Source organism: Lactuca virosa, chromosome 7, assembly GCF_052849685.1.
Source record: "Lactuca virosa cultivar CGN04683 chromosome 7, Lactuca_virosa_CGN04683_v6, whole genome shotgun sequence".
Taxonomy (NCBI): domain Eukaryota; kingdom Viridiplantae; phylum Streptophyta; class Magnoliopsida; order Asterales; family Asteraceae; genus Lactuca; species Lactuca virosa.
Window position 1 is genome coordinate 64297477 of NC_136432.1, and position 12488 is coordinate 64309964.

Consider the following 12488-nt stretch of genomic DNA (forward strand, 5'->3'; position numbering starts at 1 on the left):
AACTTGGTTGTCATACATGGACTGAATCTCGCTGTCCATTGCCTCTTTCCATTTAGCAGACTCTGGGCCTGCCATGGCTTCCTTATAGCTATTAGGTTCGTCCAGATTTACTAGTGTACTATCACTAATAAATGTATCCCCGACAGTAGTAATATGGAAACCATAAAACTGGGGTGGAACACTAACTCTATTGGAACGTCTAAGAGGTAAGGACTGGTCAATTGGTTCAACAGGAGTTTCCTCCTCAGGTTGCATGCCAGTTTCAGAGGTTCCTTCATCTCCTGACTCTTGAAGCTCTTCAAGGTCAATCTGACTCCCACTGTCTTCTTGACTTATGAGTTCTCTTACTCTGAAAACCCCTCACCTAGCAACAAAGACAACATTGTCACTTGGTCTATAGAAGAGATAGCCAAAAGACTTCTGTGGATAGCCGATGAAATAACACTTCTCACTATGAGGTTCTAGCTTGTCGTGAGTCTCTCGTCTTATGAAAGCTTCACAACCCCACACCTTGATATGTGCTAATGAGGGAGCTTTCCCTGTCCACATCTCGTGAGGTGTTTTGGCAACCTTCTTGGTGGGAACTAAGTTAAGGATATGGGCGGCAGTCTCTAAGGCATACCCCCAGAATGAGATTGGTAACGAAGCATGAATCATCATAGAACGAACCATGTCCAACAAGGTTCGATTACGTCTCTCAGCCACACCATTCAATTGTGGCATTCTAGGAGGCGTCAATTGCGAAACTATTCCACATTCTTTTAGATAGCCGTGAAACTCAAGACTCAGGTACTCTCCTCCTCGATCAAATCGAAGCATCTTGATTTTCCTGCCCAGCTGATTCTCTACTTCATTCTTAAACTCTTTGAACTTTTCAAAGGTTTCTGACTTTTCCTTGATTAAGTAGATATATCCATATCTGCTATAATCGTCTGTAAAAGTCACGTAGAAGCGACAAGCGTCCCTTGTGGTGGATCTAAAGGGTCCACATACATCTGTATGTATGAGATCCAATACACCCTCACCCCTTTCACATGAGCCAGTAAAAGGTGACTTGGTCATCTTCCCAAGTAAACAAGACTCACACACGTCATCGTCCCTAAGGTCGAATGACTCCAAGACTCCATCCTTTTGGAGTTGGGCTATGTGTTTCTTGTTAACATGGCCAAGGCGACAATGCCACAAGCATGCTTTGTCCAAACTTGTGGACGAATCAATATTCAAAACATCATTTCCTAAATTCTCTCTAATTAATACAGATTCATAAATCCCATTACAAGGTAATGCATTGAAATAAAAGACACCATTCAAATAAGCATTAATAGAACCATTACTATTATCAAACAAATTTCTGAAACCTTGTCTAAACAATCCATGAAAAGAAATGATGTTTCTTGCCATATCTGGCGAATAGCAACAATTATTTAAATCTAGCCCTAACCCATTACTCAACACTAAGGAATAAACTCCGATCTTGGTTACTGGTGAAGACTTCTTGTTTCCCATGATCAAGTTTATCCTTCCATGCTCCACTTCCCTACTTTTTCTTAGCCCCTGCAAATCAGAACAAATGTGGTAACCACATCTAGTATCAAGGACCCATGAAGTAGCAAGTGGTGAGTTATTAGATTTAATTAAATACATACCTGCAAAGGTGGGCTTTATCTTCCCATCCTTGATGTCCTGCAGATATTTTGGGCAGCTTCGTTTCCAGTGGCCCTTCTAGTGGCAATAGAAGCACTCTGCTTCCTTGGGATCAGAAGAGGGCTTAACAAAACCTGCTTTGGTCCCACTAGAAGAGGAACCATCTTGGGTCTTACCCTTATGGTGGCTCTTGGAAGGAGCATTCCTCTTCTTTCCCTTTCCTTGGCCAATTGCCAACACAGGAGCAGCTACAGTAGAGGATGATGCAATAGATTTGTCCTTGAGGTTGCTCTCAGCTGTCCTCAGGATCCCTTGAAGTTTACTCAGGGTGACCTCTTCTTTGTTCATATGGTAGGTCATTCTGAACTGGTTGTAGCAGGAAGGCAAGGAGTGGAGGATGATGTCGATAGCCAAATCCTCATCAAAATTAACATTAAGTTTGAGAATACGATCAACATACCTTTGCATTCTTTGCAAATGAGCAGTTAGGGATTCTCCACTCCCCATCCTAGCGGTGATCATGTTAGTGATGATCTCATAGCGCTCTTGCCTCGCGCTCTGGTGGTACCTGTCCAGCAAATCTTGATGCATCTCATATGGATATATGTCCTCATAGGACTTTTGGAGTTCGAGGTTCATGGTGGCCAACATGATGCAATGAACTTTCGTCGCATCACACTCGTGGGCCTCAAAGGCGGCCATCTCTTCAGGAGTAGCTTCTTCTGGGTTGATCTTTTCTAGTTTCTCGTCGAGGACATATTCTTTGTCCTCGTAGCGAGTTATCATGCGAATGTATCTCATCCACTCGTTGAAGTTCGAGCCATCAAATGTCACCTTTTGACACAGGTTCATCAACGAGAATGACCCAGAAGTGTTGTTGTTTGCGTTTGCGTTAGACATCTGAAATAGAAAGAAACAAAGTTTGATTAGAAATGAATCCCCAATTAAACACCCAAATGAGAAAATAGGGCTAGGATCCAACAACATTATTTACAACTTAGAAAAGGGATGCCGTAATCTAAAAGTAAATAATTTGAAGGTAAGTGAATGACGATTCACTAATTTTCACCATGAAAAACGAAAAGAGATTAAGTTTTAAATGTATTTGAAAATTCCTAGATTTCTTTTGAGATTCATTGAACATTTCAATGGCATGTTTAAATCTCGATATGCACTTCATATTTGCGACTGGGATGCCGAGAATCGCAAACAAGTTGTGAATAACCATGCGAATCAACATGGTGCACCCAATGTCTCTATTACCTAATCAATGTGTTGGTTAGCCACGCACGCTCCATTGATCTATGATAAATATCGAGCCACCCTTTGTCACCAATGTCAATCCCAAATTAGTGTGCCGGTTAGCCACGCACGCTCCACTAACGTTTGACAGGGGTACAAAGTGTAATTCCATGGAATAGCATCATTTTCACATTTTACCCTAAAGTAACTAAGATTGGGAATTTATAAAACAATGTAGTTACTTTAATATTTCCATTATACTTATAATGAGGAATTAAGTGCCCTATCCTATCCGTTCGGCTAACGACCCTCCACCAGTCAAGCAAGCGGTAGGTGTGAGTGTACACCCATTAAGCGCCATTTTATAGGCAGCAACCTTATACCCACCTTATAGACTGGCTTCGTGAATGAGGCCTACTAGCGATAAGACTAGCTTATTCTTATACATATATATTAATTAATCTTGTAATAATATAATAGTATAGGGTTGAATTTTAAACTTGTAAAATTCTAAGGGTTTGAAATTTAAATCATTCAAAATTAAACTTTTAATCACAAAATTTAAATTTCAAAACTTGAGGACAAGTTTTGAACTTTTCAAAACACAAGGGATCAAATAACAAATAATATAAATAAAACAATTAATTTAGTGATTATCTATATTTGACCTAATTCAATTTCTTGCAAGATAAGTTACCCAATTAATACAAATAATCAATTTTAATCATATAAGGAATTTATTATCTAATCAATTGGTAAATGTCTTTTGTTTTTGGCAAGGATAGTCTCACAAAATCATTAAAATTCGAATTTTATCAGTAAAAACAGATTAGGCAACTATTCCATAGCAAAAACAACAAGAAATCCCGATATATCCTCTGTCAGACAATCCGACTCGCCAAGCCACTCATGGACTCGCCGAGTCCATGAAGTGACTCGCCGAGTCCAGTCGAACAGAAGCCAAAAAAAAACGATTTTCAGCATGTAAACAGTTAAAGCATCACATACAACAGAAACCAATCAAGGCTCTGATACCACTGATGAGTTTTATGCATAAGAACAATCCTATGTGTTCATACAAACCCTAATGCTTGGATCTAGGTTTCTCTATTGTGCATGCTTTGAATCCAAGACTTGCAAACCCTAATCTAGCATACATAATATCAAAATAACATATGAAATCAGATCTAGATATTTACCTCTTCAAATAGTAGCTTGAATCTTCTTCTCTTGAGCTTAGAATCACAATTGTAATTCCTCTAATGGATCACAAACACCACACAAGCAAGAAGGAAAATATGAGAGAGGAGAGACAATGCTAAAATCGGCCCTAGGGTTTCTCTTGGGAACAAGTGGCCGAAAATTGAAGCCTTTGGGTCTTATTTATACTGTAGGGTGCTAGGGTTTCAGTCTAAACCCTAATGGATAGCTTAGCCACCAAGCAGCCCAAGGAACCTTCTGGAATGAGGCCTTGGACGAAAATATGATGATCCTTCATCATAATTTCGTTCCCTCTTAGTCCATTAGGTTTCCCAGCCCAAAACTCAACTATCACATATTTGACAGTTTATGCCCATTTATTTAATTAATCTCTTTTAGTCACCAAATTAATTCCTAATTAATTTATGACTAATACTAATTAAATAAATGTGATTTCTCCTTTAATATATTATATTTATAATATATTAATAAACCATAATATCCTCTCTCTCATATCAAATTACCTTGTCAAGTTGCTTTGGTGAAGACAACCCAAAAGGACCATGCATAACCGGGTCAAGTACATACCAAATATAGTTACGGGCTTAGACACTAATCCAACATTAATTGCCATACAAAACCATAAAGTAGGAAACCTTATGGTTAAGAACACCTTTTAGGGTCTAGATCTAGATTTTGGACGTAAGTGCTTTAGGATTAAGCATGTAATAGGTTGAGTGGGTGGCAACCGCGTACGTTGGGCGCACCAAAAGGTACGCTGCGCGTACATGGTCAGCCCTTCGTCATTTCATCAAGCTTGCAGTACGCCCCGCATACGTGTTGAGTTCTCCCAGCGTACTTACCAAGTTGACCCGGTTGTCTCAGTTGACTTTCACTTAGATTTTGAACAAAGTTGAACTAGGGGTATTTTGGGTATTTTGATCTATATTTTGAGCTTTGGTCATTGTATTATTAAAGGTGACCGATAGAGTTGATTTCGGTGCAGCGTCTTGTTTCAGTTTCTCATCTGTCTATAAGGTGAGTGTTCTCACTGTATCTATGGGTCAAAGGCACCAATGTCAGCCCATTATAGTGTTATGTAGAATGATAGATGTTATGTGGCTTATATGTGTTTGCATGTTCGGGTTGAAATACACCCAGGGTGGGGGCCACTATGACATGTTCAAGTTGAAATACACCACAGGACGGGGCTTAAAATGGTATGTCGGGTTGAAATATACCCTAGGGCAGAGCCCATTATGGCATGATCGGGTTGAAATATACCATATGGCGAGGCGCCATGGCGGGGCCCATATTTGTTTATTGGGTTGAATATATACCCTAGGACGGGGCCCATATTCATACGTTTGGTATGTTGTAATTTAGGGAACTCACAAAGCTTTGTGCTTACAGTTTATGTTTATGGTTTCAGGTACTTCCGATTCAAAAGGGAAGGGTCTGGTGTGATGGCACCACATCCTCCCCATATGACTTCTGCAATTTGAATAATTATACTATGATGATTTGAATGTTATGATTTGGTGTAGGATTTGAAACAATTGATGAATGGTTTGATGGAACTAAAAATATTTTCTTTTACTTTTTTTGGGCTGTTACAAGTTGATATCAGAGCCTTGGTGTTCGGGTACACTGTCGGGTGTGTCAAAACTCAAACTGAGGAAATGATAATATTTTTTTAAAGAAAAACAAAATTGAACTACTAAAAAGATTTTTACTAAAAAAAAGGGGTGTGATGCATCCAATCAGTCGAGCTCAAGTTAGTGGTTCACAAGATTACCTGATTTGTGTGATGCCTTATATCCTAGGAGGATTGGATGCTATTTACTTGGAGTTGATATCAGCTTAGTTAATTGCTAAGTGTATGCTTTCAAAGTTGCATACGATTATGGTTATATAGACATATAATGATCAATTTGGCCTCATTTCATGTTCCTTGTTTGGTTGTAGACTTAGGGTAGAATCATCATTTGACAGTCTATGTGATCTAATTTTGTGTAGGTATGAAAGGTAGTCTTGGGCCCGTACTACTGGAAACATAGGATATGTACCTAAGAAAAGAGTAGATCTGGAAACTTTAAGGAGACTTGTATAGTGAGGATTTCCTCGAGTTATATATTGATTATTTATATGTTTGTGTTTCAGTTTGAGTATGGTCATGACTACCCAAGGAGGTTCAGGTTTAGGTTCAGGTTTAGGTTCAGGTTCTGGCTCAGGCATGAAACCAATTGACGAGAGGTTGCGCGAGTTTATTTTGGCTGAGGTTACTCGCGGTATCTTGGATACTACTCCTGTGATGTTCAGTACCAACAAGGAGGGGATTATGGAGATGATGGATGTGAGGCTCAAGTCTTTTCGAGTTGAGATTACTGCGGGTCTGATAGGAGCTTGAACTCCATTATTCCAGGAGTTGTAGGCCTACGGAGCTCCTGAGTTATCTGGGGCTAAGGGCCCCATCGCTAGCGAGAATGCTCAGGGAACGAGTTTTTTTCTTGAGGGGGAAAAGGTGGGATTTGCATCCTTCCTGCTGAGGGACCGAGCACGAGAATGGTGGGAAGACGTTCACGGAGCTGTAAGGTCAGCGACAGTGGCAATCATGATCTGGGAGGATTTCATTTTGAGATTACAAATGGAGTTTGAACTAGCTATTGAGGTGAAACAGTTGGCAAAGGAGTTCTAGGACCTTCACCAGACTACAGAGACTATGGCAGAGATAATTGCATAATTCAGAGAGAGGGCTTTGTTGGTCCCGCTGTACGTTGCGAACGAGGAGATGAAGAAGACAATGTATCATGACATGCTGAGAGATGATATTAGAGCGTTTGTGAGCTTCTCGGGGTGCAAGACCCTGGATGATATGATCAAGAGGTCCCATGAGCGGGAGACTGAGCTGGAGCTTCCGTCGAAGCTCAAGCCGGAGCAGGTGGAGACAGCAGTGGATTAGGCTAAGATGGCCAAGACCCCCGATTTCCGCACCAGAGGCTAGCAAGATCGGGGCTGTTGCGGCAAGCCACATAGTGGGGCTTGTCGAGCGACGAGTTCAAGATGTTTCAATTGTGGCCAGCCGAGCCACATGAGTAGGGACTGGCCCAGGGGCAGTCTGATTTGCTTCCATTACAATCATATCGGCCATAAAAAGGCAGATTTTCCAAGACTGGCAGGAGGAGAAGGGATGGCGTGTATGCCAGCCACCTTGAGGAGTATTGATGGCCGCCTGGACAAGGCGGAGGCACATGTGGTGAAGAGCAGGGCATTTCAGATGACCACCAATGAGGCATGTGCAACACTGTATGTGGCTACGGATATGTGACTCATTTCTAATTTTTATTGCTTTCCTTATTTATGCTTATGATTATATTTGATCTTTTATAGGGGCCTTTTTGGTCAATGGTATGGCTTATCATGTCCTATTTGATTCGGGTGCTACCCGATCCTTTGTAGCTGTTGCGCTTAGCAAGAAGTTTTGTGATGCTCCCGAGACTCTGGATTTTCCATTGGAGGTTGAGATTACAGATGACCGTACCGTGAGTGCTTCGTGGGTTCATCGTGGGTGTGTCCTTAATCTGTTTAGTGAGAGATACTCTATTGATTTTGTGTTGATTCTGTTGAGAGGGTCGAAGGTTATCATCGGGATGGATTGGTTTGGCCCCAATGGGATCATGATTGATTGCGAGCGACAACTAGTGAGAGTTCGAACCACAAGTGGGGGAGAACTAGTTATTCCTAAAGAGGGAGCCTCGCATGGACCAGCTCTCAGTTTAGCCGTGAGGACCAGGAGATATCTTCAGCGGGGTTGTTCTGGGTTCTAGCTTATGTTGCAGACACTCGAGTCGAGGGCACGAAGGAGTTGAGTAAGGTGCCCATTGTTTGGGATTTTCCCGATGTATTTCCTTAGGATTTTCCAGGAGTGCCTCCCGAGAGGCAGGTCGAGTTTCAGATTGATCTGGTTCTGGTGCAGCTTCGATAGCCAATGCACCGTATCGATTGGCACCACCAGAGATGCTGGAAGTGTCTACGCAGGTTCAGGAGCTACTAGACAAGGGATTTATTCTACCGAGTAGCTCTTTTTGGGGAGCACCGATCCTGTTTGTGAAGAAGAAAGACAGTTAACATAGGATGTGCATTAACTACCTGGAGTTAAATAAGTTAAGGGTGAAGAACCGTTACCCACTTTCGAGGATTGATAATTTATCTCAAATGAGAGGTTATGGGTTCAACCGTTCAAGTCTTAATAGGAGACATATGTGGTATTTAGGAGTAAGTTAATTTGATGGTTCAAAAAAATGTACGACTTACAATTTACATCTTAATGTATTACATTTTGTTTTCTATGTTGTTATGTTTTGATAATTTTATTTATGCATGTACATCGAAATTTTCTTTTAAAGTTTTGTACTCTTAAATGACATTATTTTTGTTTCTTTACGTACTATATTGTATTGGATTTAAACAAATATCCATATATGGCAGTATGCCCATGATGTTATACCATTTCAGACATTGCAATGATGTTATGCCCATGATGTTAAACCATTTCATACATTCGATTCAAATATGTTTTTTTTAAAGATTGGAATATGTATTTTTTTTGTTTTCAAAGATTGAAATGTATTTTGTCAACATTTCTATTTAAAGTAACACCATCAAAGCAAGTTCCATATTGATCCTCTTCCTATTTAGGTTTATGGTTTGGAGCCATTGTTAATGTACAAGGGAGGGAGGAGGTAAGCGTTAGGGTTTCACTTGTGATACATTCTTTATTTATTGGTTATTTTTTTTCTTTTATATTTTATCTGTTTGGTGACTTTTTAAACACTTTCTAGCCAAACAGTTGAAGTAGTCAAACTGTTGAAGTGACACAACTCATCAAATCAATTTTTATAATTATTTATCTAAAATATAATTTTTATTTAATTATTAAATAAAATATTTTTTTTATTTAATAAATAATAAATTATTTTTTAATTATTTATTCTAGTTAGTAAATAATTAATCTTCACATAAACATATATTTTATTCTCATAGCTTTTTTTATTGTTCTTACTATATGACCACATAGTTTGACATATCTTCAATGAAGTAAATTATTTGTATCGTACATGCTATATCTAATAGACTCCCATCTATACAATAGAAAAAACATAAATTATACAAGCAATGTTATGTTCTTAGCAACAAATCACTTTCCCTAATCATACATAATTTTTTGTCTTCACAAAGCTTCACTACTAGAAAAACAGCCTTTTACGACGCGCAATGCGTATCGTAAAACGTTCAGCCGACGCGCAAATGCGCGTCAAGCAATGCCCTGTCATAACGAGAGACGACACGCTTTTGTGCATCGTCTACAGACGACGCGCATTTACGAAGAGCATTTATAACACGCAATGCGTATCATTAAAACCCATGTCAAGAAAGGTCATGTCATAAATGAAGATGACACACATTTTTGCGTATCGTAAATTTAAATGTTTACAAAATATATTTATATATTTATTAATTTTTAAATTAAATTTGCATTTAATGTCTCATAATAGAAATAAAATACCATATACAAAAAATACAATCCATTGCATAAAATTTAATGTCATACAATTCTATTTCTTACAATATATAAATTTTCATTCATCTAATCTACTCTATGTTTCATACTAACAATTGAAATGAAGAATGCAACACTTGCATTTGCAGCATCTTATCTCTTTCAGCTTGAGCTTTCTTTTCCTCTTCTAACTCCAGAGCTATTCGCTTTCATCAACCCTGTAAACATGACACAAAATCACTTGTCATTTTCGTTCTACTTTTAAAATTAATTCTTATTAGGACATTCTACTTTTAAACCTACCAATCTAGCAAATTTTTCAAAGAATATAATTTATAATTTTTTTTATGGAAAGTACATTGCTATTTCTTGAATACAAGATGTTACAAATCAAGAAACTTACATGGACTGCTGACCACCAGTTTTTCCTGCATCATCTGAGTATACATATGAATATTACCCTTGTCTAAAGTACTTGAATGAAGTGGATGAAGTGGATGTGTATCATACAAATAAGATTCTCTCATAACAAAATGTATTAAACAAAATACCTAATTTTCCCCTCCACTAATAAGATTCTCTTTATTTGCTGATTTTCCCATATTACCCTTGTCTAAAGTATTTGAATGAAGTGGATGTGTATCATACAAAATGAATGGAACAATATATTAATAAAATACAGTTTCATAGTCTAGGCCTTGGTTATCCTCTGGTGAATAATTGTCTGAACTTATATCAACAAAGTTGATTGCATTGTAGTTCATAATGAATCTCATGTACAGTTGTACCATTTTTTTAACTCTAATGTTTGTAGCATATATTTGGTTATTGATTTTTTTGTCATTTTTTTTAACTCTAATGTTTGTACCATATATTTGGTTATTGATTTTTTTATCATTCTCAATTCCAGATGCTCTGCACAAACAGCTTTAGTAGGGACTTTGGGTTTCAAATTCACCTGTTAAAATGGAAAGCGTATATTACTTACTGTATGAGTAAGATAATAAACAACGAAAGATAGTAATAAAAATATGGAATTGAAGAATGTATAGAGGAATGGATAGTAAGAAACCTTAAGCTCTTGTAAGAACTGTTCAACACGCTTAATAGTTCGCAATCCTGCTGAAGAGGTTGCAACTTGCACCATTTGATCCAGTGCATAGGTTCTCAAGTTCACCCGAAGCTGCACACAAGAAATAATGATATGATTTCCTGTAGAGTACAAATATGAAAAAAAAAAGCAAACAGCTCTGGATTGATATGTGGGGTAGGTGTTGAATTAAGAAACATACAAGTATTTACCAGTCATGTCAATATTAGATATATATATATATATATATATATATATATATATATATATATATATAATACAGAAGCAATGACACATAAAGACTTGTCATACCATGCGAATGGAAGCTGAAGCAGCAGCAGCATTGTCTGCAATTGACATCAAAGGTGCAGCACCTCCACCTCCACCTGCAGCCACTTGCATACTAGAAGGTGATGCGGTATCAGCAGGAGCACCAGTTTTCTCCACGCCTTCTGGACTAATATTTGATGTGACAGCCAACTCTGCATCTTGAGCAGCCTGAAAAACACATAACCAAGTATTATCTTTTACGAAAATAATGGGCATAGGAAGCTTAATCCTTCACATCATTCCACAAGTTCATAAAATTACTAAAACTGCTATTAAACACTTCACAAGATTACAAAACTTACCTTTGCAGCCATACGTGACTCAGTTATTTTCTTAGCTTCAGAAAGAACCTGAAACAAAAAGCTTATGTTCCATATTAATACTAAAAGAAAAAAAAAGGCTTTGATTATTTGAAGGGAAAAATGTATACCTCAGCATCTTTACGCTCTTGGTGCTTTGTCTGGGAGAGAACCATGGAAAATGCACGCTTACGCTCTATCTCTTGAGAGATATTGTCTGGGAGAGAACCATGGACAACTATTGGTAATAATGAAGACAAGAAAAAGAAAGCATTTGATGACTACAAAATAATAAGCTATTACAATGCAGAATGCTCAGGTCAATGACCAACATGCAAAAGTAACTGTCATGAAAAGGAAGAAATTACATCTACCTTGTTGTATTTTGCAAATGAATAATCTCCTGTCGGTGGAGTTCCATTTACAACTCTAACCTATTAAAGTTCAGAAGCAAAATACATTTTATGAATACCTCCAAATCACAAAAAGAAAAAGGTACAAAATAATATACCCAATGGTACAGCTGCAAGTTATCTTTTCGAGCAGAATTTGTGAAAGCAAGCCATTCTCAAGTTATCTGAAGAAAAAGTCTCAATATTGTTAACAAGCCAAATGGCAAACCCATATCATTTAACAGTTCTGAAAATTACTACAAAGGGATGTTGTAGGCAGGCATGTTGTAGAGCTTCAATCATAGAAGTAAATCAAATAGACAGAATAGTAAGCCACAACAAAAGTTCTTTAAAATGTTGAAGACAAACAAGTTGAAAGTAGAAAATAGAAGTTAAAGGAGACACTCAAGAGACCATGGTGGTAAGGTTAATTGGAGATAAACCGCAAAGATGACTTTACGAATGGGTCAATGTCAAAGAGTCACCAGTAAGTGTCCAAGATAAGAACAACATCAATGAGGATATCAGGTAGGAAGTGATGAACTGATGAACAAAAGAGTGAATGTGATCAAAAGTTAATATGTATGACACGTGTGACTTGTGAAATGCCATCGGGTTTTATCTGAGAATCCTCCTGGGGTCTCGATTTCTTTTCTTGTGGTAGGGGAAGTGAAATTTTCGGTATTCCTAGAATGTCCTTGGCATCCATTATCGAAGTTAGGGTTTTGACG

At 38.1% G+C, this 12488-nt stretch overlaps 1 protein-coding gene across 1 annotated transcript; it reads right to left on the reverse strand.

Annotated features, from left to right (window-relative positions):
- Positions 1-1228: 1228 nt before the first annotated feature.
- LOC145126727 (SWR1-complex protein 4-like) lies at positions 1229-12466 on the reverse strand. Its single transcript, XM_079062035.1, has 10 exons — positions 12349-12466; positions 11877-11932; positions 11734-11799; positions 11497-11646; positions 11369-11416; positions 11049-11234; positions 10719-10829; positions 10545-10604; positions 1879-1986; positions 1229-1246 (listed from the first exon to the last, which is right to left on the reverse strand). The coding sequence occupies exons 1-10, from the start codon at positions 12464-12466 to the stop codon at positions 1229-1231; spliced, it is 921 nt and encodes a 306-aa protein (XP_078918161.1).
- Between the last annotated feature and the right edge of the window lie 22 nt (positions 12467-12488).